Raw genomic sequence first — 21,482 nt, forward strand, 5'->3', positions numbered from 1 at the left:
AGCTCAATATTCTGGGATTCCATTGATTTTTAGATGTGACAGAACAGAAGAGATTAAAGGAGGGGAAAATGTCACAGCAGTGCTCCACCAAGACAGACTGGAGGACTTATATAGTGAGATGTTACGGGTGGAACTGAGAAACAAGAAAGGTATGACCACGTTCATGGGGCTAGATTACAGACCACCATAGTCCTATGGATTTAGAGGAACAAATTCGAAGAGCAATCACAGACGGTTAGAAACATAGGGTTGTTATAGTAGGTGATTTTAACTTTCCACACATTGACTGGGAATCCAATACTGTAAAAGGACTAGATGGGATAGAGCTTGTCAAAGGTGTTTAGAAAAGTTTCCTTCATAGAAGGCCTAATGAGAGAGTGTGCGATATTGAATCTGCTATTAGGGAATGAAACAGGACAAGTGGCAGGTTTGTGTAGGAAACACTTTGCATCTAGTGACCACGATGTCTTAGTTTAAAAGTAAATATGCAAAAGGATATGCTGGTCTGTGGGTTGAGATTCTAAATTTGAGAAAACCCAATTTTGATGGCATCAGAAATGATCTGGCAAGTATAGATTGGGACAGGCTGCTTTTTGGCAAAGGTGTACTTGGTAAGTGGGAGGCCATCAAAAGCGAAATTTTGAGAGTACAAAGTCAGAATAAAAGGTAAAGATAACTAGTGTAGGAAACCTTAGTTTTCGAGAGATATTGAGGCCCTGATTAAGAGGGGGGGAAAGGTGCATAGCAGGAACAGGCAGGTAAGAACAAATGAGATACTTATGGAGTACGAAATGCAAGAGAAAACTTAAGAAAGAAATCAGGAGGGCTAAAAGAAGGCATGAAATTGCTCTAGCAGACAAGGTGAAGGAGAAGTCTAAGGGATTTTAAAGATATGTTTTTAAGATAAAAGGATTGCAAGGAACAAAATTGGTCTCCTGGAAGGTCAGAATGGTAATCCATGTGCAAAGGCAAAACAGATGGGGGAGATCTGAAATGATTTTTTTTGCATTCTGTATTTACTCAGGAGACAGACACAGAGTCTATAAAAATGAGCCATAGTGGCACCAACTTCCTGGACCCTGTACAGATTACAGAGGAGGATGTGTTTGCTGTCCAGAGGGAAATCAGGGTGGACAGCTCCCCAGGGCCTGAAAAGATGATCCCTCAAACCCTGTGGGAGGCAAGTGCAGGAATTGCCAGGACTCAAGGAGAGATATTTAAATCATCCTTAGTGACAGGAGAGGTAGCGAAGGATTGGAGGATAGACAATGTTACTCTGCTGTTTAGAAAAGGCTCCAAACATAAACCAGGAAATTATAGGCTAATGAGACTGACATCAATTGTAGGAAAGTTATTGGAAGGTATTCTAAGGGACTAGAAAAAGAAGTATTTGGATAAATATGGACTGATTAAGGATAGTTAGCATGGCTGTGTGTGGTAGATCATGTCTAACCAATCTTTCGAGGAAGTTACAAGGAAAACAGATTTTGTCTACGTGAACTTTAGAAAGGCATTGGACAGGGTCCCATATAGGAGGTGTGTTAAGCTGATTCAGTTGCTTGGCATTCAAGATGAGGTATGGCCAGAAGTCAACAAATTAGAGAGTACAGGGGAGATTTACTAGAATGTTGCTGGGGTTTCAGCACCTAAGTTACAGAGAAAGGTTGAACAAGTTAGGTCTTTATTCTTTGGAGCGTAGAAGGTTGGGGGACTTGATAGAGGTATTTAAAATTATGAGGGGATAGATAGAGTTGACATGGATAGGCTTTTTCCATTGAGAGTAGGGGAAATTCAAATAAGAGGACACGAGTTGAGAGTTAACCATATAACCATTACAGCACGGAAAGAGGCCATTTCGGCCCTTCTAGTCCGTGCCGAACGCTTACTCTCACCTAGTCCGACTGACCCGCACTCAGCCCATAACCCTCCATTCCTTTCCTGTCCATATACCTATCCAATTTTACTTTAAATGACAATACCGAACCTGCCTCTACCACTTCTACTGGAAGCTTGTTCCACACAGCTACCACTCTCTGAGTAAAGAAGTTCCCCCTCGTGTTACCCTTAAACTTTTGCCCCCTAACTCTCAACTCATGTCTTCTTGTTTGAATCTCCCCTACTGTCAATGGAAAAAGCCTATCCATGTCAACTCTATCTATCCCCCTCATAATTTTAAACACCTCTATCAAGTCCCCCTTCAACCTTCTACGCTCCAAAGAATAAACACCTAACTTATTCAACCTTTCCCTGTAACTTAGGTGCTGAAACCTAGGTAACATCCTAGTAAATCTTCTCTGTACTCTCTCTATTTTGTTGACATCTTTCCTATAATTCGGTGACCAGAACTGTACACAATACTCCAAATTTGGCCTTACCAATGCCTTGTACAATTTTAACATTACATCCCAACTCCTATACTCAATGCTCTGATTTATAAAGGCCAGCATACCAAAAGCTTTCTTCACCACCCTATCCACATGAGATTCCACCTTCAGGGAACTATGCACCATTATTCCTAGATCACTGTTCTACTGCATTCTTCAATGACCTACCATTTACCATATATGTCCTATTTGGATTATTCCTACCAAAATGTAGGACCTCATACTTATCAGCATTAAACTCCATCTGCCATCGTTCAGCCCACTCTTCTAACTGGCCTAAATCTCTCTGCAAGTTTTGAAAACCTACTCTATTATCCACCTACCTTAGTATCATCTGCATACTTACTAATCCAATTTACCACCCCATTATCCAGATCGTTAATGTCTATGATAAACAACATTGGACCCAGTACAGATCCCTGAGGCACACCACTAGTCACCGGCCTCCAACCTGACAAACAGTTATCCACCACTACTCTCTGGCATCTCCCATCCAGCCACTGTTGAATCCATTTTACTACTTCAATTTTAATACCTAACAATTGAACCTTCCTAACTAACCTTCCATGCGGAACGTTGTCAAAGGCCTTACTGAAGTCCATTTTAGACAACATCCACTGCTTTACCTTCGTTAACTTTTCTCGTAACCTCTTCAAAAAATTCAATAAGATTTGTCAAACATGACCTTCCACACACAAATCCATGCTGACTGTTTCTAATCAGACCCTGTCTATCCAGATAATTATATATACCATCTCTAAGAATACTTTCCATTAATTTACCCACCACTGACGTCAAACTGACAGGCCTATAATTGCTAGGTTTACTCTTAGAACCCTTTTTAAACAATGGAACCACATGAGCAATACCATCCCCATTTCTAATGACATTTGAAATATTTTTGTCAGAGCCCCTGCTATTTCTGCACTAACTTCCCTCAAGGTCCTAGGGAATATCCTGTCAGGACCCGGAGATTTATCCACTTTTATATTCCTTAAGAGCACCAGTACTTCCTCCTCTTTAATCGTCATAGTTTCCATAACTTCCCTACTTGTTTCCCTTACCTTACACAATTCAATATCCTTCTCCTTAGTGAATACCGAAGAATAGAAATTGTTCAAAATCTCCCCCATCTCTTTCGGCTCCACACATAGCTGTCCACTCTGATTCTCTAAGGGACCAATTTTATCCCTCACTATCCTTTTGCTATTAATATAACTTTAGAAACCCTTCGGATTTATTTTCACCTTACTTACCAAAGCAACCTCGTATCTTCTTTTAGCTTTTCTAATTTCTTTCTTAAGATTCTACTTACATTCTTCATATTCCTCAAGCATCATGCTGCCTATATTTATTGTAGATATCTCTCTTTTTCCTAACCAAGTTTCCAATATCCTTTGAAAACCATGGCTCTCCCAAACTGTAACCTTTCCTTTCAACCTAACAGGAACATAAAAATTCTGTACCCTCAAAATTTCACCTTTAAATGACCTCCATTTCTCTATTACATCCTTCCCATAAAACAAATTGTCCCAATCCACTCCTTCTGAATCCTTTTGCATCTCCTCAAAGTTAGCCTTTCTCCAAACAAAAATCTCAACCCTGGGTCCAGTCCTATCCTTCTCCCTAATTATACTGAAACTAATGGCATTGTGATCACTGGACCCAAAGTGCTCCCCAACACATACCTCCATCACCTGACCTATTTCATTGCCTAACAGAAGATCCTTGCCCCTTCTCTATGTATTGCTGCAAAAAACTATCCTGCACACATTTTATTAACTCCAAACCACCCATCCCTTTTACAGTATGGGCTTCCCAGTCTATGTGTGGAAAATCAAAATCTCCCACAATCACAACCCTGTGCTTACTACAAATATCTGCTATCTCCTTGCAAATTTGCTCCTCCAATTCTCGCTCTCCATTAGGTGGTCTATAATGCACCCCTGTAAGTGTTACTACACCTTTCCCATTCCTCAATTCCACCCAAATAGCCTCCCTAGACGAGCCCTCTAATCTATCCTGCCAGAGCACCACTGGAATATTTTCTCGGACAAGCAATGCAACACCTCCCCCTCTTGTCCCTCCGATTCTATCACACCTGAAGCAATGAAATCCAGGAATATTTAGTTGCAAATCACACACCTCCTGCAACCATGTTTCACTAATAGCTACAACATCATATTTCCAGGTATCAATCCATGCTCTAAACTCATCCACCTTTCTTACAATGCTCCCAGCTTTAAAATAAATGCATTTATGAAATTCTCCACCTCTTCCTCTCAGTTTATCTCTAACAGTACAAAGAACTTTACTGTCTTCTTTTTCTTCCTTCTCCAATACATCTGTTCCTACACTCTGGTTCCCCTCCCCCCCCCCCCTCGTATCAAGTTTAAATCCACTGGAGCCTCTCTAGCAAACCTACCTGCAAGAATATTTGTCCCCCTCCAGTTCAGATGTAAACCGTCCCGCCAGAACAGGTCCCACCTTCCCTGGAAAACTACCCAATTATCTATAAATCTGAAGCCCTCCCTCCTGCACCGTGTCTTCAGCCACGTGTTGATCTACGCTACCTTACTATTTCTAAACGCACCAGGATTGCTATCCTGGAGGTCCTGTCCTTTATCTTAGCACCTAGCTCCCTAAACTCACCGTTCAGGACCTTCTCACTCTTCCTACTCATGTCATTGACCACAACATCCAGCTGCTCACCCTCTCTCTTGAAAATACTGAGAACTCGATCTGAAATATCGCGGACCCTGGCACCAGGGAGGAAACAGACCATCCGGGATTCTCGATCTCTTCCACAGAACCTCCTATCTGTCCCCCTAACTATCGAATCCCCTTTCACTACTGCTCTCCTCTTTTCCCTCTTTCCCTTCTGAGCTGAGGGTCCAGTCTCGGTGCCAGAGACGCAACCACTGCAGCTTGTACCTGGTAGGTCGTCCCCACCAACAGTATCCAAAACGGTATATTTATTGTTGATGGGAACAGCCACAGGGGTGCTCTGCTCTTCCTGTCTATTCCCCTTCCCTCTCCTGACAGTCACCCAACTACCTGTCTCCTGACTCCTAGGGGTGACTATCTCCCTGAAACTCCTGTCTATTTCTGCCTCTGCCTCCCGAATGATCCGAAGTTCATCCAGCTCCAGCTCCAGCTCCCTAACTTGGTTTGTCAGGAGCTGCAGCTGGATGCACCTTTTGCAGGTGTAGTCATCGGGGACAACAGTGCTCGCCCTGACTTCCCACATACTGCAAACAGAGCACTCAACTGCCCTATCTGCTGCCTCCATTACCTACTCCTAAGCTAATTAGATTAATTAAAGGAGCTTACCCGGCCTTACCCCACTTGGAGTGAAGCTCGTACTCAGCCTCAGCTCGCTTTTTAAATTCCCCCGCTGATCTCAGAGGTCGACTTTCACGCGCTTGCACTGACGTGCCCCGTTCAACCTCACCTCTGCCTGTTCTCGCCGAAGCCTGATTGAGCCAAAGCCGTCCCACTCTGCCTCAGTCCACTCGGACAATGGCCGTTACAATGCTGGCCGCTGTATATGGCGGTCTTTCTTTTAAACCTTTGGTGTGCTACGTCACGCGCCTGCACAGTCTCACCTCTTTGCCCCAATCAGTTAAAAAAAAACAGCTTCTCTCCGAGCTTCTTTTACCTCTTCCCTCTCCACCTCTTGCTTCGATTTAAGATAAGGGTCAAAAGTTTAGGGGTAGCACAAGGGGGAATTTCTTTACTCAGAGAGTGGTAGCTGTGTGGAACGAGCTTCCAGTAGAAGTGGTAGAGGCAGGTTTGATATTGTCATTTTCTTAAAAAATTGGATAGGTACATGGACAGGAAAGGAATGGAGGGTTATGGGCTGAGTGCAGGTAGGTGGGACTAGGTGAAGGCAAGCGTTCAGCACAGACTAGAAGGACCGAGATGGCCTGTTTCCATACTGTAATGGTTATATAGGTAGTAAATTGGATTAGACATTGGCTTTGTGGGAGAAGCCAGAGTGGTAGTAGATGGTTGCCTCTGACTGGAGACCTACGACTAGTGGTGTACTGCAGAGATCAGTGCTGGGTCCGTTGTTTGTCATTTATATCAATGATCTGGATGAAAATATGGCTTACTGGATCAGCAAGTTTGCAAATGACACCAAGACTGGGGGCATAGTGGACAGCAAGGAAAACTATCGTGGCTTGCAGAGGGCCCTGCATCAGCTGGAAAAATAGCAGATGGAATTTAATGCAGACAAGTGTGAGGTTTTGCACTTCAATAGGACCAACCAGAGTAGGTCTTACACAGTGAACGGAAGGGCAGAGGTGTGTGGTAGAACAAAGGGACCTAGGTTTACAGCTCCATAATTCATTAAAAGTAGCTTCAGAGGTGGAGAGGGTCATAAAGAAAACTTTCAGTACATTGGCCTTCATAAATATAAGTATTGAGTACAGCAGATGGGCTGTTATATTGAATTTATACAAGATGTTGGTGAAGCCTAATTCGGAGTATTGTGTGCAGTTTTGGTCACTTACTACAGGAAAGATGTAAAAAAGGTTGAAAGAGTACAGAAAAGTTTACAAGAATATTGCTGGGTCTGGAGGACCTGAGTTATAAGGAAAGATTGAATAGGTTAGGACTGTATTCTTTAGAATGTAGAAGGTTGAGAGATTTGATAGAGGTATACAAAATTATGAGGGGTATTGATAGAGTAAATGTAAGCAGGTTGGGTGGGACTACAACCAGAGGTCATGGGTTAAGGGTGAAAAGTGAAAGGGGTAGTGCGCAAAATGATGACAGCTACAAGTGTGTACCTGGAGGAGACGGGTCAGCTTGCTGTCCCGGTAGGGGATACGGGTCAGGCCCTGGTTCAGGGCATCCACCACCTTGCTGAGCACAAAGAGGGATGTGTTGATGGCCCCACTCTCCTTCAGCCTGCAACAAGAAACAGCGGTTAGGAGTGGTAAGGAAACAGTGGTCTCGATTTCCCACACTCACCCCTCACCCCTCCATGTACCTACCTCAACCTCTTCCTCTTGCAGTTGTTCCATATACTCACCAATGTCAGAATGAAAATATTTCCCCTTGGGTCACCCTCACTCTAAACCTGTGCCCCCTAGTTCTGGTCTCTCCCACCTGGGGAAAAAAAACAGTCACTGTCCACCTTCTCTATGCCACTCATCATTTTAAACTCCGATAAGGTTGCCCCTCAGTCTCCTACACTCCGGGGAATAAAGACTCAGCCTGACCAACCTCTCTTCATAACTCAGGCCCTTAAGTCCCTGCAACATCCTCATAAATCACCTCTCCACTCTCCCCAGTTTAACTGCGTCTTTCCTACAGAAGGGTGACCAGAACAGACCACAATACTCCCAGTGCGACATCACCAACGTCTTGTACAACTGCAACTTAACATCCTCAGTGACCTGACTGCTGAAGGCCAGGGTGCCATATGCCTTGTTTCACTATCCCCTCCCAGCTTCCCACTTCATTCTCCCCTCCTCCACCCATCCATGTTCCTCCTCACCTGGTCTCACCTCCCGGCGGTGCTGGCTAGAAGCGCCGAATGGCCTACTCCTGCACCTATTGTCTATTGTCTCTCACCTGCTAGCTTGTACTTCCACCCTCCCCATCACCATATTCTGACTTCTGTCCTCTTCCTTTCCAATCCTGATGAAGGGTCTTGGACAGAAACACCAGCTGTTTAGTCCACCCCCATACATGCTGGCTGACCTGCTGAGTTCCTCCAACATTTTATCTGTTGCATTGAATTTTGGGTCACTCGTAAGCACACTGATCGAGCCTTGATAATTCACATTTAAACTACTGAACTGAGTACTGGATAACATGAGTGTCAGCACCTGGCCCTGCAAATCCCCGTTTCTCTAGGTGGCTGTGGTGTGTGGTGGAATAGGGGGGTGGGGGGGGGGGGGGGGAGAGGGTCAAGGGTTCAGGCAGGGGAGGCAGGTGTCGTGTATAGGGTGTGGAGATTGAGCAATTGAGGGTGCAGGATGACGGGAGAGTTCAAGGGTGGTGGGGGGAAAGAGCAGAAGAGAGGCTCCCACACCTCCCCCACCGCTCATGGCCTTTCATGTACCCCAACAAGCCCCACATCCCCCATTAACCCCTCACTTACCGGATGCCCTCATTACCCGTGCGCCTGTTGTCCTCAGAGCCAGCCAGGTCAATGAGGTACAGTTTGCCTGTCAGCTGCCGGAAAGGGGCTGCCCGCTCCATCTTCACCACCTGCAGGAAGGGAGGGAGTTGGACTATGCACACAACATCTGCCACATTACCTCTTCCCCATCTACAGGTCAAGAATACGCTCCCCACCCCCTGGGTGGGGTTAGTCCATGCACACAACATCCGCCACAATACCTGCCCCCCACTACTGGGTCACTACTCACTCCCCTGGGATGGGATTTGTCTGTGCACATAACAACCCCCATCCACTCTCCATTAAATGTTGTTCTCTCACATTAAGAGAAATCCTCCATTCTCCAGGACATTCCAGCCCACTCACCCCAAACACTGCCCTCCATTGATCCCTGGCACAGCAAAGGTAGTGGGTTGGGTGGCCGGACGAGCCCTCACAACAGTGATGGAGGGAACCAGTGACCGAGCCTATCACTGAGCAGACGTCCCCAGCAGGGAGTGAAGGAGAAATTGTGTTTGGTGATAGCCACTGGGGGGCACAGTTTGATCAAAGAGATGTGTGGAGGAGGATCAGACCACAAACACTAGAATTAAAATATTCCACCTATCAAGTCTACTTCTCATTCAGTCAGTGTTAATTTTACCCCCTCAACCTCATTCTTCCACCTTCTCCTCATAACCCTCAACTCCCTTATCAATCAACAACCTATCAATCTCTGCCTCAACTACCCCAATGACATCACCTTCACAACAGTCTATGGCAATGAATTCCACAGATTCACCAACCTCTAGCTAAAATTTCTCCTCATCCATTTCTAAACGGATGCCCTCTCACTGAGGCTGTACCTTCAGATCCTGGACACTCCTATCCTGGCCTTTCAGTATCCAGGTGGTTTTCATGAGATAGCCTGTCCCTCAACCATCGAGTACAAATGTTAGACTACTCTCCTTTCCTGGGATTGACTTCCTGAACCTCCTTTGGGCCCTCTCCAGAGATTACACATCCTTTCTTAGATACAGGCCCCAAACTGCTCTGAGTGGGCCCTGTACTGAGTTGTCTGACTGATGCCTTGTGAGGCCTCGCATTACAGCCTTGCACCCATGTCCCAGTGCTCTCGAAATTCACCCTAATATTATACACACCTTCCTTACAACTGAGTCAACCTGCAAATTAATCTTGAGAGGCAAATGCAATGTCTGCATTCATTTCACAAGGACTAGAATATAAAAGTAAAGATGTAATGCTGAGGCTTTATAAGGCACTGGCCAGACTGCTCATGGAGTATTGTGAGCAGCTTTGGGTCCCTTATCTTAGGAAGGACGTGCAAGCACTGGAGAATGTTCCTGGGAATGAAAGGGTTAACATATGAGGAGCAGTTGATGACTCTGGGCTTGTATTCACTGGAGCTTGCATATTGAAAGGCCTGGATAGAGTGGATGTGGAGAGATGTTTCCTATAGTGGGAGACTTGAGGACCAGAGGGCACAGCCTCAGAATGCAAGAACATCCCTTTAGAAAAGGATGAAGAGAAATTTCTTTAGTCAGAGGGTGGTGAATTTGTGGAATTCATTGCCACAGACAGCTGTGGAGGTCAAGTCATTTGGGTATATTTAAAACAGAAGCTGATAGACTCATTATTAGGACAAAGGTTATAGGAAAGGACAGGAGAATGCGATTGAAAAGGAGAATAAATGAGCTACAATCAAATGGTGGTGCAGACTCAATGGGCTAAATAGCCAATCCCCCTTTTTCCCCCACTCGCAGTCAGCCAATGCCTCCATGTTAGCACCTTGCCTCTAATACCATGGGCTCTCAGCTTGTTTGGTAGCCAGATGTGCGCCACCTTGTCAAAGGCCTTTTGAAAATACAAGTAAACAACATCCAGTGACTCTCCTTTGGCTCTCCTGCTCATTACCTAAACAAAAAAATTTCACCAGATTGGTCCGGTGAGATTGTGCTGGCATCTTCCTATTTTATCAAAATGCTCCAAAATTTCACCCTTGATAATGGGCTCTAAAATTCAACCAGTTACTGAGTTCTGGCTACCCAGCTGATCATTACCAGCCTTTTGTAACTCTCCCCTTTAAACTGCGGTGTTATAATTGAGATTTGCACATCCTCTGGGACTCTCCCTGACCCCAGTGATTCCTGAATTACACAGGTGTGAGAGAGAGGGAGGGGACAGAGAGAGATCGGACAGACACGAGAGAGAGGATGGAGATGGGGGGTTCGCAGGGAGGGAGGGGACGGAGAGAGTTTAGACAGACACAAGAGAGAGGATGGAGATGGGGGTTCGCAGGGAGGGAGGGGACGGAGAGAGTTTAGACAGACATGAGAGAGAGGATGGAGATGGGGAGTTCGCAGGGAGGGAGGGGACGGAGAGAGTTTGGACAGACATGAGAGAGAGGATGGAGATGGGGGGGGTCGCAGAGAGTTTGGACAGACACGAGAGAGAGGATGGAGATGGGGGGGGTCGCAGGGAGGGAGGGGACGGAGAGAGTTTGGACAGACATGAGAGAGAGGATGGAGATGGGGAGTTTGCAGGGAGGGAGGGGACGGAGAGAGTTTAGACAGACATGAGAGAGAGGATGGAGATGGGGGGGTCGCAGGGAGGGAGGGGACGGAGAGAGTTTAGACAGACATGAGAGAGAGGATGGAGATGGGGGGGGTCGCAGGGAGGGAGGGGACGGAGAGAGTTTAGACAGACATGAGAGAGGGGATGGAGATGGGGAGTTTGCAGGGAGGGAGGGGACGGAGAGAGTTTAGACAGACATGAGAGAGAGGATGGAGATGGGGAGTTTGCAGGGAGGGAGGGGACGGAGAGAGTTTAGACAGACACGAGAGAGAGGATGGAGATGGGGGGGTCGCAGGGAGGGAGGGGACGGAGAGAGTTTAGACAGACACGAGAGAGAGGATGGAGATGGGGAGTTTGCAGGGAGGGAGGGGACGGAGAGAGTTTAGACAGACACGAGAGAGAGGATGGAGATGGGGGGGTCGCAGGGAGGGAGGGGACGGAGAGAGTTTAGACAGACACGAGAGAGAGGATGGAGATGGGGAGTTTGCAGGGAGGGAGGGGACGGAGAGAGTTTAGACAGACACGAGAGAGAGGATGGAGATGGGGGGTCGCAGGGAGGGAGGGGACGGAGAGAGTTTGGACAGACATGAGAGAGAGGATGGAGATGGGGGGGTCGCAGGGAGGGAGGGGACGGAGAGAGTTTGGACAAACACGAGAGAGGATGGAGATGGGGGGGTTGCAGGGAAGGAAGGAGGGGATGGAGAGTTTGGACAGGTGAGAGAGGATGGAGATGGAGAGTTCGCAGGGAGGGAGGGGACGGAGAGAGTTTAGACAGACACGAGAGAGAGGATGGAGATGGGGGGGGTCGCAGCGAGGGAGGGGACGGAGAGAGTTTGGACAGACACGAGAGAGAGGATGGAGATGGGGAGTTCGCAGGGAGGGAGGGGACGGAGAGAGTTTGGACAGACATGAGAGAGAGGATGGAGATGGGGGGGTCGCAGGGAGGGAGGGGACGGAGAGAGTTTGGACAAACACGAGAGAGGATGGAGATGGGGAGGTTGCAGGGAAGGAAGGAGGGGATGGAGAGTTTGGACAGGTGAGAGAGGATGGAGATGGGGGAGGGTCGCAGGGGAGGAGAGAGGGGTCGGAGAGAGATGAAGGAGATGAGGGTTAGAGGGAGGGAGGGAAGGGACAGAGGGAGATTGGATGGTACTAGAAGAAAGGGTCGAAGGAAGATTGGGAGGAATGGAGAGAGATTAGTCTGTGCGCAGAAGGAAGGAAGGACACAGAGGGAAAAGAGGCACAGGATGCAGAGAGACAGAGAGTAGAATGTGCATGGGAGGGAGGAATAGACTTTGCAAGACATTAGTAATCTTCTGTGTGTATGGGGCTGGGGTGGGTGGAGTACCTTGATGAGCAGCACAGAGTGACTGCGGCTGGAGCGAAGATTGAGTTTGGTACTGGCCGTGGTCCGGTTCTCCAGCGCAGGCAGAAAGTGGAGCTCAAACTCAGCGAAGCTATTGATAGTCTGCTGCTTCAGTCTGGGGATAAAGATGTTCTTGTTGCGGTCCTCACGGATGGGCAGGTCCACATTCCGTGTCTCCAGCAGGTCCAGCACCTTGGGATGGTCAGGACAGAGAGGGTCAGTCGTGAGCTTCAGGAATACAATTAATTCTAACAGATATAGCCTTTGGTTCTCAATGTAAAGTCAAAGTAAAATTCATTGCTAGATGCACAAGTACCTCAGAGTAGTACAATGCAGGAACATTCCCTTCAGCCCATCCTGCGCCTTCCTAATTACTCCCAGAAAACTCTAGCCATTGTTGCTCTGCCATCATCCCTGCTAGTATCCCCTTCCAATCAACTTTGGCCAACTCCTCTTCTGTGCCTCTGTAATTACTTTTACTGCACACTATAACTGCTACATCTTACCTGAGCTTCTACCTCTTAAAATGCAGGGCAAATTCTATAATATTATGATCACTGCCTCCTAAAGGTTACTTTAAGCTCCCTAATCAAATCTAGCTCATTACATAACACTTAATCCAGAACAGCTGATCCTCTAGTGGGCTCAACCACAAACTGCTCTAAAAGCCATGCATTTTCTATCTGCCATTGTAATTTCTAGCCACATCCTGGCTACCTGTATATAACACCAATCAGGGTCTTCTTGCCCTTGCAGTTTTTTTAACTCTACCCTCAATGATCCTATGTCACCTCTTTCTAAGGATTTGATTTCATTTTTTACTCCACCCCCTCTGCCTTCCTGCATATCTGTTTGATACAATGTGTATTCTTGGACATTAAGCTCCCAATAATAATCTTTTCAGCCACAATTCAATGATGCCCACAATGTCATACCTGCCAATGTCTAGCTGCGCTACAAATACCATCCACCTCATTCCGTTAAAAACGTGCATTCAAATATAACACCCTCAGTCCTTTTCAATTTTGTCCCGTTACACTGCAACTCATCCCACCAACAATTTTGCCCCATCATCAACCTGTTCTTCCTCACAGTCTAACTACATGTTGCCTCAGATGGTAAACCAACTGCCCCAATGTCAGCCCTTTAACTCCAGTTTCCATCCCTATGCCAAATTAGTGTAAACCCTCCCTAACACCTCCATCAAACCTGCCCACAAGTACATTGGTCCCCTTCGCGTTCATGTGTAACCCACCACTTTTGTACAAGTTGTACCTTCACCAGAAGAGATCCTAATAATCCAGAAATCTGAAACTCTTGCCCCTGCACCAGTTCCTCAGCCACACATTCACATCTGATTCTTACCCTCACTGGCACGTGGGATGGGCAGCAATACAGAGATTACTACCCTGGAAATCTTGCTTTTCAGCTTTCTACCTAGCTTCCTAAATTCTCTCTTCAGGACCTCCAACCTTTTCCTATGTCATGGTTGCCAATATGTACTTACCAAGACTTCTGGCTGCTCATCTTCCCCTTTAAAATGCCCTGGGCCTGATCAGAGATATCCCTGAACCTGGTATCTGGGAGACAACATACCATCCAGGTGTCTCTATCACATCCACAGGATCTCAAGCCTACTTCTCTTAGTACAGAATCCTCTATCATTACTGCAATCTTCTTCTTCCCCCCTTCCCTTCTGGGCCACCGTGCCAGAGACCGGGTTGCTGCAATTTCCCCCAGTAGGTCATCCAATCTATCACAGTTATAGCCTTCCCCACCACTGAGCACATTCAAGGAGCAGTGTTGAAGGAAAGAAGCATCCATCATTAAAGACTGCTCTCTTCTCACTGCTGCCATTCGGAAGGAGGTAGTGTAGCCTTGTGCTGTCACACATAGTCTAGTGTAGTTTTGTGCTGTTTCATGTAGCACCAGGGTTCTGGAGGAATGTTGTTTCATTTTTACTGTGTACTGTACCAGCAGTTTACGGTCAAAATGACAATAAACTTGACTTGAGGTACAGAATCCCCCCCACCAGGTTCAGGAACAGCAAACATCAGGCTCTCGAACCAGAGTGAATAACTTCAATCACTCTCATATTGAACCAATTCCACAACCTATGGATTCACTTTCAATGACTGGACAACTCATATTTCTGTATTATTTATTTTACTATTATTTTGTTTTTCTTTTTGTATTTGCATAATTTATTGGCTGTTTGTCTGTCTTTGTGTGTAGTTTTTCATTGATTCTATTGTGTCTCTTTGTATTTACAGTGAATGCCCACAAGGAAATTAACCTCAGGGTTGTATAGGGTGAAATATATGTACTTGGATAATAAATTTACTTTGAACGTTACAATGAAAAGCTTGACTTGCATACTGTTCATACAGATCCCGTCACACAATTGAGATGGTCTAAGGTAAAACAGTAAACGAGTGCAGAATAAAGTGTAACAGTTACGGAGACAGGGCAATGTAGGGAGACAATGAGGTGCAAGAGCCACAATGCGGAAGACAGTGAAGTCGGGTCCACTTCATATTAGAAACATAGAACATCTACAGCACAATACAGGCCTTCGGCCCACAAGGCTGTGCTGAACACTTTAGAAATTACCTAGGGTTACCCATAGCCCTCTATTTTTCTAAGCTCCATGTACCTATCCAGGAGTCTCTTAAAAGACCCTATCGTATCTGCCTCCACCACTGTCACCGGCAGCTCATTCCACGCACTCACCACGCTGCTCATTACCCCTGACATATCCTCTGTACTACTTCCAAGCACCTTAAAACTGTGCCCTCTCATGATAGCCATTTCAGCCCTGGGAAAAAGCCTCTGAGTATCCACACGATCAATGCCTCTCATCATCTATCACGTCACCTCTAATTCTCTGTCGCTCCAAGGAGAAAAGGCCAAATTCACTCAACCTATTCTCATAAGGCATACTCCCCAGGCAACATCCTTGTAAATCTCCTCTGCACCTTTTCTATAGTTTCCACATCCTTCCTGTAGTGAGGCAACCAGAACTGAGCACAGTACTCCAAGTGGGGTCTGACCAGGGTCCTATATAGCTGCAACATTACCTCTCAGCTCTTAAACTCAATCCCACAGTTGATGAAGGCCAATGCACCATATGCCTTCTTAACCACACAGTCAACCTGCGTAACAGCTTTGAGTGTCCTATGGACTCGGACCCCAAGATTCCTCTGATCCTTCACACTGCCAAGAGTCTTACCATTAATACTATATTCTACCATCATAGTTGAACTCCATCTGCCACTTCTCAGCCCAGTTTTGCATCCTATCAATTTCCCGCTGTAACCTCTGATAGCTCTCCACACTATCCGCAACACCCCCAACCTTTGTGTCATCAGTATTCTGCATCATTATTGTTTTTCCCCTGTACTCAATTGAGATACTGATACGTAGAACATAGAATAGTACAGCACATTACAGGCCCTTCAGCCCACAATGTTGTGCCAGCCCTCAAACCCTGCCTCCCATATAACCCCCCACCTTAAATTCCTCCATATACCTGTCTAGTAGTCTCTTAAACTTCACTAGTGTATCTGCCTCCACCACTGACTCAGGCAGTGCATTCCACACACCAACCACTCTGAGTGAAAAACCTTCCTCTAATATCCCCCTTGAACTTCCCTCCCCTTACCTTAAAGCCATGTCCTCTTGTAATGAGCAGTGGTGCCCTGGGGAAGAGGCACTGGCTGTCCACTTTGTCTATTCCTCTTAATACATTCACATCATCTTTACGGATGGCCATTCCTCAGTAAAGTGAAACTACTAAACCAATTACAATTACCCACGGCAGAGGACTGGCCTTTCACACTCAGTATCACCTCCCATAGGAACACATTCCAGGATCTACCACTCTCCGTCAAAAGTGCCTCCTCACTACATGGCTCTTTTAAAATGATTCCCTCTCACCTTAAATACATGACGTCTGACATTAGATGTTTCCGCCCTGGTAAAGATACTGGCAGCCTACTTTATCGATGACTGAGGAGAGACCAGTCACATTGTCCAAAATTGGCCCATACCCTCTAAATCTTTCTTATCCATGGACCTGTCTGAGGGTCTTTTAAATGTTGTTAATGTACCTGCCTCAATTTCATCCTCTGGCAGCTCATTCCAGATACAGACCACCTCTGGGTGAAACATGTTATCCATCAGATCCATCACCTTGGGGGGAAAAAGACTATGTTTTCACCCTCTGTGCCCCTCATGGTTTTATTCACCTCTGTAAGGTCACCCCTCAGTCTCCTTTGCTCCAGGGAATAAAGTCCCAAACCTGCCCAATGATATCCATAACTCAGTCCCTCGAGTCCCGGTAACATCTTTGTAAGTCTCCTCTGCACTCTTTTCAGCTTAATAGCATCTTTCCTTGTAACAGAATGACCAAAACTGAACACAATACTCCGTGTGGCCTCACCAACAACTGACAAAAATGCAAAATAACATTCCAAATTCTGTTCTCAGTGCCCTGACTGATGAAGACCAGAGTGCCAAATCCCTTCTTCATCGCCCTGTCTACCTCTGACACCATTTTCAGGGAGCCATGTACCTGTCCCGATTGGTCCCTCTGTTCCACATAATGTCATCTTGCTCAGACCCACCCACCTTGCTTACCTTCTCCTGGTAGATCTCCAGGTAGGACATGCTAATATTGAAAGTCCACTCTGGCCCCCCAAGTTGGTCGCTCTGCTCCCTGCTCATGCGGAAGATGTCCAGGAGGGCACGGGGCACTACACCTGGCTGCTCGGGACTTCCCAACATGGTGTGTGTCTTACCTGCAGGAAAAGAAGGTGCATTGTCAGATGTACAAGTTTATTTTCTAACAGCTGCAGTCAAAAATCTTACAGCAACATCAGATACACAACATTCAGAAGAAAAGCATCCATTATACATAACCCTTAAAAGAAAGAACATGACTAGAACAAAAAATGTCCGTTGTATCACAAGGTGGTCACGGTGTTTCTGTACTGAGACAGTGATTCGGATTGTGTCGGTTGGATCAAGAATCGAATGGTTGAAGGGAAGTCACTGTTCCTGAACCTGATGGTGTGGGACTTCAGGCTTCTGTACCTCCTGCCCGATGGGAGCTGTGAAAAGATGGCATGGCCCAGATGGGGTGGGGGATCTTTGATGGTGGATGATACCTTCCTGAGGCAGTGCCTCCTGTAGATATGACCGATGGTGGATTGAATATGTCTGGAATGTAGCAGGCTGAGTCCACCACTCTCTGCAGCTTCTAACATTCTTGTGCATTTGAATTGCCATCCCAGACTGTGATGTGACTTCTAGAGGTTTGTTTTAGGTGTTTGGTGACAAGTGGACCTCCTTAACCTCATAATAAGGTAAAGATGCTGGGGTGTCTTCCTTGTGATTACATCTGTGTGTGCTGGGCCTGGGCCCGGGACATAGACTGCAAGCATGAATGAAAGAGTAAGAAATAAATTGATCCGGGCACGTCGCAGGGATCTGCTCTGCTCGTGACTGCATGAGTTGTCGACACAGTTCAGCACACCACCAGGGTCAGGACCAGTTATTCCCCAACAAACATCAGGCTCCTGAACCTGTATGGATAACTGCACTCACCACTACTCTGAATTGATTTCATTACCTACAGACTCACTTTCAAAGACTTTTTACAACTCATATTCTGAGTTTTTATTTTCATTTAGAACACAGAACAGTAAAGGCCGTTTGGCCGCAATGCCATGCTGACCTTGAAACCTACTCTAAGATCAACCCAACCCTTCCCTCCTACATAGCCTTCCATTTTTCTTTCATCCATGTGCCTGTCTGAGTCCCTGAAATGTTCCTAATGCATCTGCCTCTCCACCCACTCTCCAACATCTGACATTCCCTATACTTTCAACTTCCATTCAAGTTTATTGTCATCCATATGTATACTGACCCACCTGCACCCATGGACTCCTGCCCGTGCCTGTGTGACCCCGCACTGACCCACCTGCACCCACAGGCCCATGGCGTGTGTGACCCTGCACTGACCCACCTGCACCCACGGGCCCGTGCCTGTGTGACCCCGCACTGACCCACCTGCACCCATGGACTCCTGCCCATGGCGTGTGTGACCCTGCACTGACCCACCTGCACCCACGGGCCCGTGCCTGTGTGACCCCGCACTGACCCACCTGCACCCATGGACTCCTGCCCATGGCGTGTGTGACCCTGCACTGACCCACCTGCACCCACGGGCCCGTGCCTGTGTGACCCCGCACTGACCCACCTGCACCCACGGGCCCGTGCCTGTGTGACCCCGCACTGACCCACCTGCACCCACGGGCCCGTGCCTGTGTGACCCCGCACTGACCCACCTGCACCCACGGGCCCGTGCCTGTGTGACCCCGCACTGACCCACCTGCACCCACGGGCCCGTGCCTGTGTGACCCCGCACTGACCCACCTGCACCCACGGGCCCGTGCCTGCAACTGTGTGAGATCCAACACTGACCCACCTGCACCCGTGGGGCCATAGGCGAAGATGCTGGCGTTCTGCCCGTTGAGCACATGAGCCAGGACAGGTCGGACTGACCCCACGTATAACTCCTGCTGTGTGCTGTCGTCCCCATAGAAGGCATCAAAACTATGTGGAAGGTTGGGGTGTCATTACAGAGGGAGAATTAGTGGAGGGGGTTAGAGAGAGTTGAGGAGAAGCAGGGTGTAAGAGGAGCAGGGAAGTAGAAAAGAGGGATGGTGAAGAGGAAAGGGAATGGAGGGGGTGTGGGGTGTATAGAGTGGTAGAGAAGTAAGGAGGAGAGAGGGAAAGGAGGAAGAATGGTGGAAGTACAGATGGAGGGGGAGAAAAGGAAGGAAAGAGTGGAAACAGGGATGGAGTGGAAGGGGAGAGAGATTAGGAGGTAGGGTTAGACAGATCTCATGAGCCCACCCCTCCCTCAGCCCCAGACCCCACACTCCCATCCCCCACACACCCAGTCACCCAGAACCCCACGCCCCCATCCCCCACACACCCAGAACCCCACGCCCCCATCCCCCACACACCCAAAACGCCACACACCCATCCCCACAACTTGCCCTCTGCTCCCATCCTCCATACCCCAACCTACTGGATCAGATTGCCTCACGGTGGGTGGGGTCAGAGGTCTGTGCTGAGACCAGATCCAAGACACCTAGCACAAATGCATTCCCCTAACCCCCTCACAACTCACACACAAGGTGGACGCAGAGAAGAACATTCAGTCGGGCCAGGATTCTAGTACCTCCTGGGACACATTCAGTCCCCCCAGCCCCTCACACCTAATACCAGTGTGAGAATGGCAGAGCAGAGACAGATGGAGTCAGAGAGTGAGTGAGTGAGTGAGCGAGAGAGAGCGCAAGAGAGGGGGGTCATACAGACAGTTAAGAGTCAGAGAGTGAGTATGGGGGTCAGACAGACAGAGAGGAGACACAGAGTGCAGAGACAGACAGACAGACAGAGGGGTGGAGACAGAGGGAGGAAGTGTTGGTGTGAAAATCAACCTGGCCCCACCCCCACACCCTCAACCCCACCAGCTTACTGGTACTGCATGGTCTCGGCCCGATTCCTCCAGTTGAGGATCTCCAGAGTCTGCGTGTCCACCCCCCGCACGCAGGGCTGTTGCTGCTCCCCCTGGGCGTCTCCCAGACATGGCCGCAGCCTCACCACCACCTGCACCTGTCTGGTGGGCGCTTTCCGTCCCGGGCGCCCCTCGCCAGCCGCTGCCTGACTGCTCATGGCCAACCTGGAGGGGACGGAGAGGGTAAGAACTCTCATAGTCGAGGCCATATGCCCTCCTGATTGCTTAGTACATTCCCGTAATGTTAACTCAGGTTTGCAGGTCCGGCAAGTGAGACAGGAAATAGGCAGATCAATCATTTATTTACAAACAGTAAAAATATGATCAAACATTCATGTTCCCCAGATTACAAACAATATAATGCTAAATATTCAACAAGCATAGTCCGCACAGAGCATACCTTCCCCATGGCCATGTGCATCTTTGCCTTAAACAAAGGAAGAGAACAAGCCTTCCCCTTCCACATGCTGTTTTACAAACCCAGGATATTTGACACTAGACACCAGGCAGCCATCCAGTGCTTCTAAATCACAATGGAAACGACTTTCGACAATCAGAATATGGCACACCCCCGTTAACGCTGAGTGTGATGCAGCATCCCCCTTCATCCACTTCCCTCAGCTGTCGGCTCCTGCTTTACACGTTCAAGGCATAACCCAGCCCACCATTGAGCACATCTTTAAAATGCACATCAATGATGAACTAGCCTCACCATTCGAGACATGCCTCTTCTCAACACTACCATCAGGGAGGATGCTGCAATTCACAAACAGCTTCTGCCATCAGATTTTTTTTAACAATCCAGGAACTCACGAACAACACTTTGCACTATTTATTTTTCATTTCTCAAGTTTGAACGTATGCACTGATAATGAAGCTGATTCACATTCCAATGGATTTTTTTTTTGGATTCACTTTTACCCGAAATGCCAGAACTATCTGATGTCCCTCTCTGATATCCCCTCGAGTATACTCCTATATCTCTTCCTCTTCTTGAGCACATCGACTCATGCCATCTCTCTTTTTCCTGACCAGAGCTTCAATATCCCTCATCAGCCAGCGCCCCCAATCCTGTCAGATTTACCCTTCAACACTAACAGGGACAGACCACTGCATCTTACTTTTGAAAACCTCCCACCATTAAGTCCCTTTCACCTGCTGACAACCTCTCGCAATCACCGTCTCGAAGCTCCTGCCGTTATAATAAACCTTGCTACAATGAGGTATTCAGATATATTTATCTCACATCCACATGTGATTTATCTCACATCTCTCTCTCACTCACTCACTCTCACCCCAGATCTATCACAAGGAATTTAATCAGGAGAAGAGCTGCCTCAATGACTATCACCCAGTCGCAATCTACTGTGGTTAAATGCTTGGGGGGGGGGGGGGGGGGGTAGCAATGGTCATGGCCAGAATCAA

At 47.4% G+C, this 21,482-nt stretch overlaps 1 protein-coding gene across 1 annotated transcript in view; it reads right to left on the minus strand.

Moving 5' to 3' along the window:
- kif22 (kinesin family member 22) overlaps positions 1–21,482 on the minus strand; it is a 60,837-nt gene that overhangs the window by 31,942 nt on the left and 7,413 nt on the right. The window contains exons 2-7 of the mRNA XM_073033514.1: positions 20,019–20,222; positions 18,960–19,087; positions 17,108–17,268; positions 12,449–12,658; positions 8,506–8,615; positions 7,184–7,304 (exon numbers count right to left, since the gene is read on the minus strand). Of these exons, the coding sequence (XP_072889615.1) occupies positions 7,184–7,304; positions 8,506–8,615; positions 12,449–12,658; positions 17,108–17,268; positions 18,960–19,087; positions 20,019–20,215 (927 nt within the window). The 5' untranslated portion in view covers positions 20,216–20,222. The remainder of the gene's footprint in view (positions 1–7,183; positions 7,305–8,505; positions 8,616–12,448; positions 12,659–17,107; positions 17,269–18,959; positions 19,088–20,018; positions 20,223–21,482) is intronic.

This window comes from Hemitrygon akajei, chromosome 31 (assembly GCF_048418815.1).
Source record: "Hemitrygon akajei chromosome 31, sHemAka1.3, whole genome shotgun sequence".
NCBI lineage: Eukaryota > Metazoa > Chordata > Chondrichthyes > Myliobatiformes > Dasyatidae > Hemitrygon > Hemitrygon akajei.